The sequence below is a fragment of the Melanotaenia boesemani genome, chromosome 21, assembly GCF_017639745.1.
Source record: "Melanotaenia boesemani isolate fMelBoe1 chromosome 21, fMelBoe1.pri, whole genome shotgun sequence".
In the NCBI taxonomy this organism is placed as follows: domain Eukaryota; kingdom Metazoa; phylum Chordata; class Actinopteri; order Atheriniformes; family Melanotaeniidae; genus Melanotaenia; species Melanotaenia boesemani.
Window position 1 is genome coordinate 17105800 of NC_055702.1, and position 12677 is coordinate 17118476.

Consider the following 12677-nt stretch of genomic DNA (forward strand, 5'->3'; position numbering starts at 1 on the left):
TCACTCTTTCACCTCAATATCAGTTGTGGTCGTGTTTTTGCTTGTCAGCAGTGTGTTTTTGTATTTACAGTTACTATTTTACTTATGAATTTTGTTACTAAGGCAATTCTGTGAAATAAAAAATACAACAAAGAGTTCAGTTGCAGCTTATATTTATGCACCCATTCACCCATAAGTTTGTGGAAGTCACACAGATTTTTATTACATAGCAAATATTTTAATTAAAAAAAACTGATCATTATTATTTGCATATATTAATATATACTCTTCTTTGAATCTGTACAATAAGTGCTTTCCTAGAAAGTAGCCAAGTGGTGACAAGCTGTCATCTGAAGCCAGATCCATGAATCACATTCTCATGTGGGGAAATTAGTCCAGGACCAGCTGAGGATTCTGGGCTGTGCAGCAGCGGTAGATTCTGGCTGATATCTCCGGCCCAATGCGCCTCTCTTTGCCGTCAGTTTTCACTAAAAGACCAGCCAGCATCCCCTTCCTCTCCTCCTCTGATCCCAAGTTCTGATAAGCCTTAAAACATGTTTAAATAATAGAATTAGTGTCATGAACTGCTGAGTGTACGAGCTCTAAAGAAACAATTTCTCAGTGAGCTCAAGTCTACCTGCAGCAGCAGCTGAGGAGATGGGTAGGACGTGGTCACAGTGGAGGCAACAGCAGGGCTGACTCTGTTCAGCTGCTGGATCTGCCTGCTCCACACCTGGATCAGCCCTGAGCCGTCTCTCTCTACCCGAACCCCACTGGCCCAGGAGCCATCCACACAAAAGGGCAGCTCTGATGGCTCAGTCAGGAGCCTGCACGAAGAAAAGGGACATTTTATCAGGGAAGGAAGACTAATATATGCTAGTTTTCAAAATCTGGTTTGTTAAATGAACAAATGTGACAATGACTAAGTACATACTTGAAAGGGCGTTTTGATAAAGCCTTGGTGACTGCACACACATGATCAGTGACGTCCTGCCAGCTGTCCAGGAAGACCAGTGAGATATTTTTGTAGAGTTGGAGGTACACAAGCACCTAGAGAGGGTTTTCATACAATAATCCTCTAATTAATAAAACTACAACCTTCTGATAATATCACTACTTAACACCTGTGTGTCCTTGCTGGAAAACCCCAAGAGAGAAGAAATTTATAGTAGACTAACCTCCTCAGTGTCCAGATTATTCAACCCCAGTCTGGATTGTAGCATCTCTTCTGGAAAACACATTGACCTGTGATCCAGCTCACAGCCTGTCACCAACAGAGTGACCAGCTTCTTGGCATCCCGGTTAAGACACTCCAGAAGAGGACTGAGGACAATGCCCAACTCCGTCTCCTCCCCTTCGCTGTCCAGCATCTGCAGCGCATCGTGATCATGTAACCCACACATACCCAGACAACCTTCGTGAGACCAGAATCACAAAGTCACCAGAGATTTTTTTGTTTGTGTTATTACAGCTTGAAAAGACTGATTACTTTTTTTATGCTGATCACAATGTCCATGAAGTCAGCCAGAGTCAGGACCAGGACCACTTGCTCCTCCTCCGCAGTGACCTGGCCTTCTTCTCCCTGCTAAAGTTAAAACAGTACTGATTTGCTGGGGAGAGGTATGACAAATAATACATGTCATTAAAAAATACAAACTACAGCAACCTACTCAAATATATAAAACAAACTAAACATTCAGAAATGTATTTCAAGAGTGTGATCCACCTACTTGTGGTACATTTCTGGTCCAGGTGATGCTGTGAGCGAGCAGCTGATTCTCAATGTTAAACTTCCACTCCCAGCCTGCAAGGGTTTCCAGCAAGATATCTGAGCCATTCTGCTGCAGAAGAGCTGCAGAAACAAAAACCCAAATATCACAACTACGCGGACAATCACTCCTGTTGTGAAAATCCCAATTTAGTTTCAGTTTAGAGAACTTAAGCTGCCAGAAAACCTTAAAGAAAAAAAGCTCAAAGAAATATATGCAAGTACAATTTCCGAAAGTCTTTGAAGGCAGCATCTACCTGGATCTATGCAGACAGTCAGACACTTGATGTAGTTTTCTGGCCGGAGACTCTTGAGGTTCTCAGCAGCTTCTTTCCTTCTCTGCTGCTCCTGCCTCCTCTCCTCCTTCTCCTGGGCTCTGACTGCTCTCTGTCTCTCCCTCTCTTCCTTCCTCTCCTTTGCTTTCTGCCTGTCTACCTCTATCTCCTCCTTGGTGCGGCGTTTGCGTGCAGGACTTGGCGTCAAGGAGCCTTCTGGTCGAGGAGGAGTTAAAGCACAAGTTTGACTAGAGTCCGTTTTAGTTGGTGGCGATGGGAGAGTTTTGCACTTGTCGTTTAAACTCTTAGCTTCTTTGTCCTCAAGGCTAACATCGCGGTTTAAATCGGGTTTAGATTCAGCATCACTGTCTTCAGATTCAGATATTTCCCACGTTTTAGCTCTGCGGAGGACAGACATTTCACATGGCGAAGACGCAAAATTCCATTAATATACCGACACAAATCTGAAAACACACAACGGGTGTGGAATTGCGACGGTGTCCGCTGAGGGACAAATCATACAAAACGCACTTTATCTTACCATTTTATTTAGCAAGAAATACCGAAGCTGGCATTGAACTTTTCTTATTCTGATAAACCCTGTCTAAGAGGAAATTTGATGTATTTTATTAGATACAGGCAACAGAAGGTAGAAGGACACAAAAGCTGTCACCAGGAGCGCTACAAACTAGATTACACATCTGTTGCTCACCGGATTAAGTCTCAGAACATATGTGTGTGTAAGTGTGTGGAGTTCTATATCAAAGCCTGGGCTGATTTTTTAATGGATCTAATTTACTTTATTTTCTTTGAGTCTGTTTTGTTTTATTGAAATTTTATAATTTTATTATATTTTTATCAAATAAAATAATTGGGTGACGTATCAGTCCACCAGATTTTAGCCAGCGGCTTATAAAACTTTAATGACCTGAAATTGGGTGGTAAGTTTGGAAAAGGTGAGCTGAACAGAAGGTCTTCAAAAGACACAATATTTTTGCCAATCAATTCTTAAAAATTCAGTTTAACCATTTTTATTCAGTACATCATAATCACATTCTGACTTCTGCAGCTGTAGAAATCAGTGATATTGATGATTGTGATGATAGGGACAAAGCTGTTTCTGTTTACATTAAAGTATTGTTTTGTGAGATAGCTCACATCATTGTTGTAGTTGCCTCTGACATTTTAATTTGCTTAAACCGCATTAAAGTCTCTGAACTGTTGACATGCCAAAGGTATCACTGCCATCTACTGGCAAACACAAACATTGCTATTAAACAAAGATAGGTCAGCAGGTAACTTCTGTAGTTTTTATCACTGGTTATCATTATGACCATCATTACGTAAGAATTACCAAAATTAAACAAGCTATTGCAAGAAGAAATTGACAAACGATTTTAACTTGAAGCATTCCCAGCATACCTCACCAATGAAATTGTGAAGGAAATGGTTCATTAGATTTTTTTTTAACCATTTAAAACATTATCATACACATTTTTTATTATTAATGGCATTAAAAAAACTAGTGCACAAATAAAAAATATATATCAGCAATGTACAAGAAGCTGAGTACAGGAATGCATAAAATGTTTCATGGAATGGTGCAGAAACAATCATCTCAAACACAAGCAAAACAAAAGAAATGACTGCAGATTCCAGGAGGAAACGGAGTAAACAAAGCACTGTTTACTTCTTGGGAGAAGAGGTAGAGGTGGCGAAGCAATAAAAATAGCTGAGGGTTCAGTGGGACAACAGACTAGACTGGATCTGCAACACAGAAGTCATTTAAAAGAAAGGAAAAAGAAAACTCTACTTCTTAAGGAAGCTGACATCAATCAATATCTACACCAAGATGTTATAATTAGCTGTTCAGCCATTTGGTGGAGCAGCAGCATCAGAGCCAATAACTTGCTGTTTCTGTGCTGGGGATAACTATGGAGCTGCTGGAGCTAACTGTACAGAGAAGAGTGATGCACAAGCTGCTGAATATAATGGACATTTCTTCACACCCTCTACACAATACAGTGAAGAAACAGCAGCATGTGTTTATGCAGAGGCTTCTCATGTCTGCTGATACAGGAGAAATAGGAGGTCTTTCCTGGAACAAGAACCTAAGGGAATCATTTTTTAAATTACAAAATAAATATAAATTTGTGTCAGGTTTTATAGGTTTATTGGTTCTATTTTGTGTTATTTATTGGCATATCAATGTGTGTATTAAGCTATTTTTATTTTTCTGTATTTATTTTGGTCCTCCATGGATGAGGGGCGTCTATTCAGCACTGTAAAAAAATAAAAAAAAGTTGAGTAAATTTAAAAAAGAATGGCATCTAGCTGTAAAGCTTTTTGAGTAAACTCAACTAAAGGGTTCTGGTGTTGTGTGACCCCCTATAAAGACAGCAACTCAAAGTAAAATCTTATATTTAACACATTTATGATGACAATTTAGGTCACATGTATTTGAACAGAAACAACTTATATTAAGTTTAAAACATACCTGAAAAGGTTAAAGTAACTTATGTTCACAAGTTGCATGTATGGTTGTGCCTTATTTTTTCTTTTCTTGTTCCCCATCAGCAGTATCTCTTCCCTTGTCTGGTGCCTTTATGTTTGTGTCTCCTTTCCTGTCCTCGCTTCCCCCAACCGGCCAACGCAGATAGTTACACTTCCTGAGTCTGGTTATGTTTGGAGGTTTCTTCGTGTTGAAAGGCATCCGTTGTGTATGGCCAGTGTGGGGGATTGAATCAAAGTTCCAGGCATCTTATTAAGCAGGGACACTTGTATAAATCTTATATTGAATTAGACTCCACAAAACTGAAGTACAAAGATTAGACTTGAGTTTTTTTTTTTTTGTTTTTTTTTTTACAAATTTGTCTAATTTCTTATTGGAGGGAGAGCAGTTTTCTAATCAAAAGTCATGGATTGACTCTAGATTTACATGATATTATTTCACTTTTCTTTCACCTTTGTCTTATTAAACTGCATGACACTTCATATTTAACTTCAAATGTGTGGGTTTATTTTATTTTGTTTTGTTTTATTTTATTTTATTTTGTAAAATGGTGGCACAAAGAAATGTTTTTTTTTTATTCTGGATGGGTATGAGCTTGTTGGTTGACTTGTGATTTATGACTAATCTATGCAGTCTACAGTCTTCAACACTATTATTAAAGCTATATATATAAATGAATGTACAGTTTGACTAATTTTATACAATTTGACAAAGCTTTATTGAAAAATTAAAAAATTGGAATAAAGAAAGGGAAATGTTTATTCAATGTAACGCTACTCCTCGCAGTATTGTATTTGTGGACTAATCTATTAATATAATATACTGATACTGAAATTATCCTCTGTAAAATTATGGACTCTAATGTGTTATCATGAATTTCACTTTAAGCAGTGTTCAGAACATTGTTCTAAAATATATCTACAGCACATATTTATGTGAATGAAACAAGCTGCATACATAAAACGTTTCTTGATCAAGTAAATATTTTACAGTGTAGTTTGAGTTAACTTTATTAGTTGTAGCTACTTCCGGTTAGCGCAGATTTACAAGTTACGCGTTACGTCATTACGTGTATTGTCTATGGTAATAGCCCCATCCACATGGCTTTTTAGCTGCAGTTTGCGGACGTCACCAGCAGAAGACGGTTACATACTTTGCTAGCTACGCTCCACCGACCTGTTCATGTAAACAAAGGCTAAGGATGTTGAATTAACTGCAAGTGTTATTTAGTAGCTAATGCGTTTCTTTTCACAATGCAGCCAGCCGAGAAAGGTATGTCTGACTTAACTGTCTCTCAGATTCTTCTTTGTTAAATGTTGTTTTTGCTGGAATGATTAGACCTTTGCCTCACAGCCTTTCAAACGACACACTTCCCTGGAAAAATGGGACAAGTTATCGACTCAGCACTTTATGCTTTAAAAGAACTCGAGTTACCAAAGCAAGAAGTTGCCTAATGCTTCTCCCCCTGTTTTTTGAGAAGTTAATATCTTTTGGAGTGTTTCATGTTGCCCATTTACCCATAATTATCTAATTCAGCTACTGTTTTCCAACACAAAATTTTCTATCTTATAAATAAAGGTTTCATAACCTCCTATTTTTTTTTATTTTTAATTAGATTTTTATTGTAACCTTTGTGAATGCCCTACTTCTGAACTGGACAGTTTTATCAATAATATGTAATATTTAAAGAGTTAAGTGCAGACCAGATGTACCTTTAAGACATTAAAGTCAATTGAAGATTTCGCATATTAAATATCTGTTTCCTTTACTATCATGACTATTACTGAGATTACTCTTTATGTTATTGTTACAGCATATTATCGCTTTGTGGTGCTGTTCTTTAACTGCCTGCTGACATTTGGCTCCTACTTCTGCTTTGACATCCCCAGTGTTTTGCAGGATCAGTTTCAAGGGGTGAGTTAAAGGCAGAAGAGCAAATCAGCCTAAAGATACCATGATTTCTAATGATTTTCCATATCAATTAACAAGATTGTTGTTTGTCAAAATTCCAAAGTCTGTACTATGTTTTTTGGCTTACTTAATGAAGAAACTTATCATTGTGTTTTTTTGTTTTTTTTTCCGTCATCTGGCAGAACCTTACATGCCCAAATGCAACAGTAATCAATGGAACAGTGGACTGTGTGGAGGGACTGGGGATGTCCCCACAGCAGTACAATCTTCTCTATGCCATTTATGCTTGGACGTAAGCACATTTGTGCATTGACTATTCTGCACATATGCTGATAGATGGCTTGTTTGACAGTTATTGTATCTTTCTCCTATTACCAGGAATGCAGTAGTTGTGATCATGGCCGGATTTCTGATCGACAAATTAGGAAACCGCTGTGAGTCTGTATGTATTTGTAAATCTGTTAAAGCTACCTTGAACCTTAAAAAACTGATTTAATTTCTCTTTTGTCCTCTGCAGTTGGAGTTTTTCTGTTCTCTTTTCTCTGTGTTTTGGGCTCATCCCTGTTTGCATTGGGGTCCCACTTCAAAGGAACTCCCTACCTGCTTCCACTGATGCTCACAGGCCGTTTGTTGTTTGGGTCAGGCAATGGATCTCTGACCAGTAAGAATACTTTACATGCAATATACTATTTATTTCTGTGGGATTTTTCTAAATTCTTTGCTCATGCTTTTCCTTCTTAGTTGTTCAGAACCGTATCACAGCCTTCTGGTTCAAAGGGAAAGAGCTGGCTTTGGCTTTCGGTGTGACCCTGGCCTTCTCTCGTCTGGGTTCAGTCCTGAACTTCTTCCTCACGCAGAAGTTTGAAGAGAAATATGGCATGCAGTGGACACTCTGGGGTGGTAGGTGAAAAGCGTTAAAAACTTACTGTTTATGGTGTGTTGACACAATACTCTCTCATGCCACATGACATTTTCTCCTTTGTTCTCTAGGAGCAATCTTGTGTGTTCTTGGCTTTAGTTCTGCTATAATTGTGAGTGCCCTGGACAAGATTGGAATGAGGCAACTAGGTTTGGATGGAGCCATTCAAGAGGAGTCCCGTAAAGTGGTATGACCAGTGTAATTTCCGTCATCAAGTATTGCCTTTTTTTTTTATTTAAACTTTTATTTTCACGCATTTCGTACACCATACTGTAGTGATTGTGCTAAGGTTGATTATTGTTGTGTTAATGTGTTTTTGTGTAGAGGATTCAAGATGTAAAACTCTTGTCGCTGAGATACTGGCTGCTGGTTCTCACCATCATGTTTTTCTACAACGGCATCTTCCCCTTCATTGCAGATGCCAGGTATTCAGAAAACTCATCATACTTTACATAGAGAATTACCTGTTTAGTAATAACCTGACAACAATTAGCAACATATAAAACATGCATGTATTAGACATATAACGTGTACAATAAAAATCGCTCTTTCTTAAATACCTTCTGATTGTGTGTACATTAACAAACCAGTATTGATATTCCATCCTAATGCATACAAGCTTAAAAAAAATCATTGTTTCATCACTTACTCATATGCTGTATTTTCCTACCCAGCAAGTTTATTCAGGATAAGTACAGCGACTACAGTCAGAAGGAAGCAGCTTACATCGCTGGGGCGGTTTATGACAGCTCATTAGTTCTCTCAGCCAGTGTGGGCATCCTCATTGTAAGTGTCTGCATCCAAACCCAGTATCTTGTCTCTAACCTGTTTAGACGTATGCAGTGTGACGGCCTAATGCTAAACCGGTTTTAACATTTATGTTTTAGGATTATGTAGGTCTGCGGGGCATTTTTGCAGTGGCCTGTGCTGTCCTCACGCTGCCTGTGTTTGGACTTCTAGCCTTCTCCTTTGTTCCTCCTCTGGTCTCCACCGTTTGGCTGGGAGTCACTTATTCCTTTGCTGCTGTGAGTATTGACTCAAACGGACGGACTTTTACTTCTTACGTATTTGTCTTTTTGCTTTTGTTACCAAAAAATAATCTTGTGTGACCGTTGACATATAGCTGTTCACCATACACATGCTGTACATGTCATGCCAAACTTTTGTGGATATTCTTGAAATCAATACAGGCTCAAAACTAAATGAAGCACCTGGCAGGTTTGGTTGTGTGTTAATTGGCAGAAATCTTCAAACAGTTTCAGGAGACATTCCTGACTTCTGTTAACCTTTTTTCTCAGATCAGCACAGAGCTGATCAGAATTTTCCACTGTACTGTGCAGAAGTTAGTCCAATGTGTGATGTTAAACAAACAGACCTTTTTCATAATTACTATCAGGAAGTAAATAAACCTTTTGAAAGTTTAAAATAAATTTAGGAGAGACGTTCTGCACTACTGAATTTCATAGTGAAAGCAGGTGTATGGTTGCTATTGAGCCTGTAGGTATGATTTTGATCTTAGTATGGATAGTATGTGTGTCCTACCAAACCTGATTTCCCTGTCTGTGTTTTGTTCCAGGCTAGCATGTGGCCCTCTATTCCTCTTGTAGTACCTCAGGCAACTTTGGGTACAGCCATGGGCCTGGCAACCTCCATACAGATGGTTGGGATTGGGGTGTCCAATCTAGTGGTCGGCCAGATACTTGGCACAAAATCAAGGTAGGGAAATTTTTCATGTTAATATCTACTGAAGTTGGGATATCTCAAGGAAAAATGTGCAGCAATAACCGTACACAGATTCATACAAATTAAAATGTTTAGGTTTATGTATTTATTTATGAATGAATGAATGAAGCTGTGATTTCTCCCTTTGTGTAGTGAAACTAAGATTCCGCTGTGGCGCTGGCAGAGGATGATGATCTTCATGTTGGCCAACACCATCAGCTGCATTGTGACCTCAGTGTTGCTGAACATTGTTGATTACAAACAGGTCAGACATCTTTTTGGATCGCCTTGTGAATTCTCATTTGAGATCTTTTCTGTTTCATTGCTCACATCTAACCGTGTGTACATTTGTTCCTCTGCAGGGAGGAACTCTGAACAAGACCACCAAGAGATCAGTGCCACCAGAGAGAGACTCGGACCGCGAACCGCTCAATCCGGGAGAGGAAGAGCAAAATGAGGAGGATGATGGTGCTGCCAACTCTCCTTCTATCAATTCATGATTTTTTTTTTTTTAATTCTTTATTTTAATATTTTTACAGTATATTTTATGTGCTTCCAGTTTTAAAACAAGGATGAAACCTGCATCCTGCTCTTGATCAGCATGAAACTTTATGATCTCGAATATTTAGCTGTCGTTGGCTTTTGTTCATGTTGTACGGCTGCAGCACTAGAGAGCTCTAACACAGATGAAACAGTATTATCAGTAAGCTGCAGTAGCCAGGAATGGCTACAACACCAGCTGTAAATGGGGCCTTTTGACATGCTTCTTCCATCTGGATTGGGCCAGGTGTGAATTGTCATCTTCAGGTCCCTCCACAGATCTTTTGTGGAATTTAGGTCTTGGACTGGCCTCCTTAAAGTATTGTACTAAATCCACTTTAGGCTTGTTTCTGTCTTTCAGGTGATAATTGTGCTAATAGGTGGACAGTTGTCCTAGTCTCTGGTCTCATACAGCTTGAGACAGGATTTCTTCAAGAAGCTCTCTGTTTCCCTTCATTCATTCTCTTCAAGTGTGACTATTTTTCCTGTACCTGCTACTAACAAGCTCCCCTATAGCATGGTGCGACTACCACTATGCTTCTGCAGGGAGTATTTACCAGGTAATGAGAAGTGCTGAATATTTTATCAGACATGATTCTTAAATTTTTGACCAGACATTTTAGTGTTTGACTCATCATTTTAGTTAAAAGATTTGCTTATGCTCTACGAGTCCTTTTTTTAAATGCAGGCTGGCGAAATGACTCTTGTTCAGCAGGTCCTCCATCTCTTGGCCTGTTCTTTTTTTTTTTTTTTTTTTTTTTCCTCTAAACACTGTGTGGTTTAGAAGATCTTGGATACACAGAGGAGTCTCTCTGAACTATGTGAGGTCCATTCAGTGTGCCACGGGTCGACTGCCATCAGGGTCCAGACACATCTGAAGGAATCTGGCCACAACTTCTAGGAGCCACAAGAAAACTGTTAAAAATCTTTTGTGATATATCTTAATGGTAAATTCAATTCCATTTTGATGTTGGTGTTGACTGTCTGAATAGTATTTACAGCCGTTTTGTATACATGTTTTACTTAACATAATTTTTAATGTGCTGGTTTTAGCTTTTATTTCAATTTTTAGTATTGGTAAAAAGGGAAAAGGTAAAAAAAAAAGACAACCTTTCTTAGTCTTTAATGTGACCTTATACACTTTTTATGATTCTTATAATTGTTCAGCCAATGATGCTAATGTACTGCCATACCAGAATGTGTGGGTACTAATGATGTTACAAAAAAAATCTCCTTTTTTTTTTTTTTAAAGCTTTCCTTACATAACACTGTGGCATTTTTGTGTGTGATGGAACTGTCAGAACAGTATATGTTCATATGTTCAGACTCCTACATGCAAAACAGTTGTACGGTAAGAAGCTCAGCATGTTTAAAGATACAACTTCCACTTTATGGGTGCAGCAAAAGCAGACTTTACCTGCACCAGTGAAAACGTCCTGCTCACAAATGTACCGAATGTACAGACAACACCTGCTTTGCACAAAGATAACGGCGACCTTGTGCACAGACGTTTTGGTCCTTCCCCCCCTTTTCCTAGTCCCTGTAGATAAAAGTAAGACACGTCTGTTTATTTACAGCTCATTCTGATGTCCTGTGACTCTTTGTGATGGCTTCTTTTGCAGAAGATTTTCAATAAAACACATGACTGGATTCTTTTTATTGAGACTCTTGGTAAATAATTTTCATCTTAATCTTTTAATTATTTAAGGTTGTTCAATTAATTTTCAGGCCAATTTACTATATTTGGACTAAACACTATTCTCCTCAACTCAATTTAGATTCAGATTCTTTATTGATCCCAAAGGAATGCTCATTTGCAGCTCACCCACATCCACATATCAACAGTTCAACATACAAAAATATTGAAAGACAAGAATTAAGACAGAATGGGAAAAGCGTAAACATCAGTGAAATGATAATAAATTAAAAGAAAGATGGGCTAAACTGTCACTTAATTGAAAGACTAAATGGAGCACAGAAGCGGTGACTTGAAGGCATCATTACAAACTTACCATCCATATTGTGATAGGATTGGCTGATGATGGTGATGGTCTTTTTTTTCTTACTTGGGTCTCCCACAGTGAACTTAAATCTTTCTGATTGAATCCATTTGCTTTTGAGCAGATCCTGACAATGTTATTCAGTCTCTTTCTATTCTAAAAAAGTCCATAAAACCAAGAGATGAAGGAACATGTTACACACTTGTCAGTAGGTGGAGCTCCTTGCATGTCTGCAGTGGAGCCTACAATCCACTGTTGTTGTCCATGCTTCAGTTTGTTTTGGTAAATTCAGAGTGATTTGATTGAACATATGGTTTGGGACATTTATTATGTTGTTTGATGGACCTATAATAACAGTTCTTTATTTCACATCCACTACAAAAGTACAGCCTTCATTAAAGTGGCTACAGAAAAATAGGGCACCAAGTTAAAGTTAGTTGTTTGTGGTTTCAGTCACTCTTCTGTTGCTTCTGCTTCTCAGTCTGTATCTTAATAGTAATGTCACTGCAGTGACTTTTCAAGCTTTGAAAAACAATGTGAGATAGTTTGTTGTCATTACAGTTGCCTTTGAAAGCATATTTAATTTCTACTTTAATTTCTTATAGCTATGTGATTAAAAGACATGAAGCTTAATGAAAAGCAGAGGGAAATACTTGTTTAAGGTGGAAGTATTTCCTAGGCAGGTCTTTGGTGCTTTGTAATAATGTGCACTTTAGCAATAAAACCATAAAACAGTAACGGTAAGCCCCCCTGAAGCTTCTAGTTCTCTTTCTTAGAGGGATGGAAGAGTGGGGCTGCAGCTCAGAGCTCCTCCAAGAAAAGTGTATGTTTTTATAGAAAATGTTACATGACTCAGCACTTTAATTAGAGAGATTCTAAATTTATCTAAGTCCTGTCTGCCCTTGACCAACACCTCTCCAAGAAAACATTACGCACGACAGCCACTGCTGTTGTAGTTGATCTCAACCCTTTGTGTTTATTCTGTTCAAGGTTGTAAGTTTGGAGTTTAGCTGCATTCTAAAGAAGAATTTATTTATTTATATGTAGGAAA

The 12677-nt window shown here is 38.3% G+C and overlaps 2 protein-coding genes across 5 annotated transcripts; one reads left to right on the top strand and one right to left on the bottom strand.

The window, feature by feature from the left end:
• Window positions 1-135: 135 nt before the first annotated feature.
• Window positions 136-2506, bottom strand: LOC121632169 (probable crossover junction endonuclease EME2). Of its 3 annotated transcripts, none has more exons than XM_041973397.1 (7): window positions 2005-2506; window positions 1710-1783; window positions 1469-1564; window positions 1158-1349; window positions 914-1029; window positions 617-806; window positions 136-525 (listed from the first exon to the last, which is right to left on the bottom strand). In XM_041973397.1, exons 1-7 carry the CDS (start codon window positions 2438-2440, stop codon window positions 370-372), a joined length of 1260 nt encoding a protein of 419 aa, XP_041829331.1. In that variant the 5' UTR covers window positions 2441-2506; the 3' UTR covers window positions 136-369. The 3 variants fall into 3 exon arrangements, with proteins under 3 accessions (XP_041829331.1, XP_041829330.1, XP_041829329.1); XM_041973396.1 differs by having other exon boundaries at window positions 1469-1561; window positions 1710-1831; XM_041973395.1 differs by having other exon boundaries at window positions 1710-1831.
• A 3170-nt stretch (window positions 2507-5676) lies between these two features.
• mfsd1l (major facilitator superfamily domain containing 1-like) lies at window positions 5677-11283 on the top strand. Of its 2 annotated transcripts, none has more exons than XM_041974702.1 (13): window positions 5677-5806; window positions 6348-6448; window positions 6628-6737; window positions 6824-6879; window positions 6963-7106; window positions 7187-7345; window positions 7436-7551; window positions 7689-7789; window positions 8039-8150; window positions 8252-8389; window positions 8941-9080; window positions 9240-9351; window positions 9449-11283. In XM_041974702.1, the coding sequence occupies exons 1-13, from the start codon at window positions 5788-5790 to the stop codon at window positions 9584-9586; spliced, it is 1446 nt and encodes a 481-aa protein (XP_041830636.1). In that variant the 5' UTR covers window positions 5677-5787; the 3' UTR covers window positions 9587-11283. The 2 variants fall into 2 exon arrangements, with proteins under 2 accessions (XP_041830636.1, XP_041830637.1); XM_041974703.1 differs by having other exon boundaries at window positions 6424-6448.
• Window positions 11284-12677: the final 1394 nt, after the last annotated feature.

Excerpts from the sequence above, each read along its gene's own strand:
- LOC121632169 (XM_041973395.1), bottom strand. The coding sequence starts at position 2,440 with ATGTCTGTCCTCCGCAGAGCTAAAACGTGGGAAATATCTGAATCTGAA. Across the intron at positions 1,832-2,004 it reads GACTGTCTGCATAGATCCAG|CTCTTCTGCAGCAGAATGGC; the intron begins GTAGATGCTGCC and ends TTGTTTCTGCAG. Across the intron at positions 1,565-1,709 it reads GGACCAGAAATGTACCACAA|CAGGGAGAAGAAGGCCAGGT; the intron begins GTAGGTGGATCA and ends TTTTAACTTTAG.
- mfsd1l (XM_041974702.1), top strand. Across the intron at positions 7,107-7,186 it reads AGGCAATGGATCTCTGACCA|TTGTTCAGAACCGTATCACA; the intron begins GTAAGAATACTT and ends TTTCCTTCTTAG. Across the intron at positions 9,081-9,239 it reads ATACTTGGCACAAAATCAAG|TGAAACTAAGATTCCGCTGT; the intron begins GTAGGGAAATTT and ends CCCTTTGTGTAG.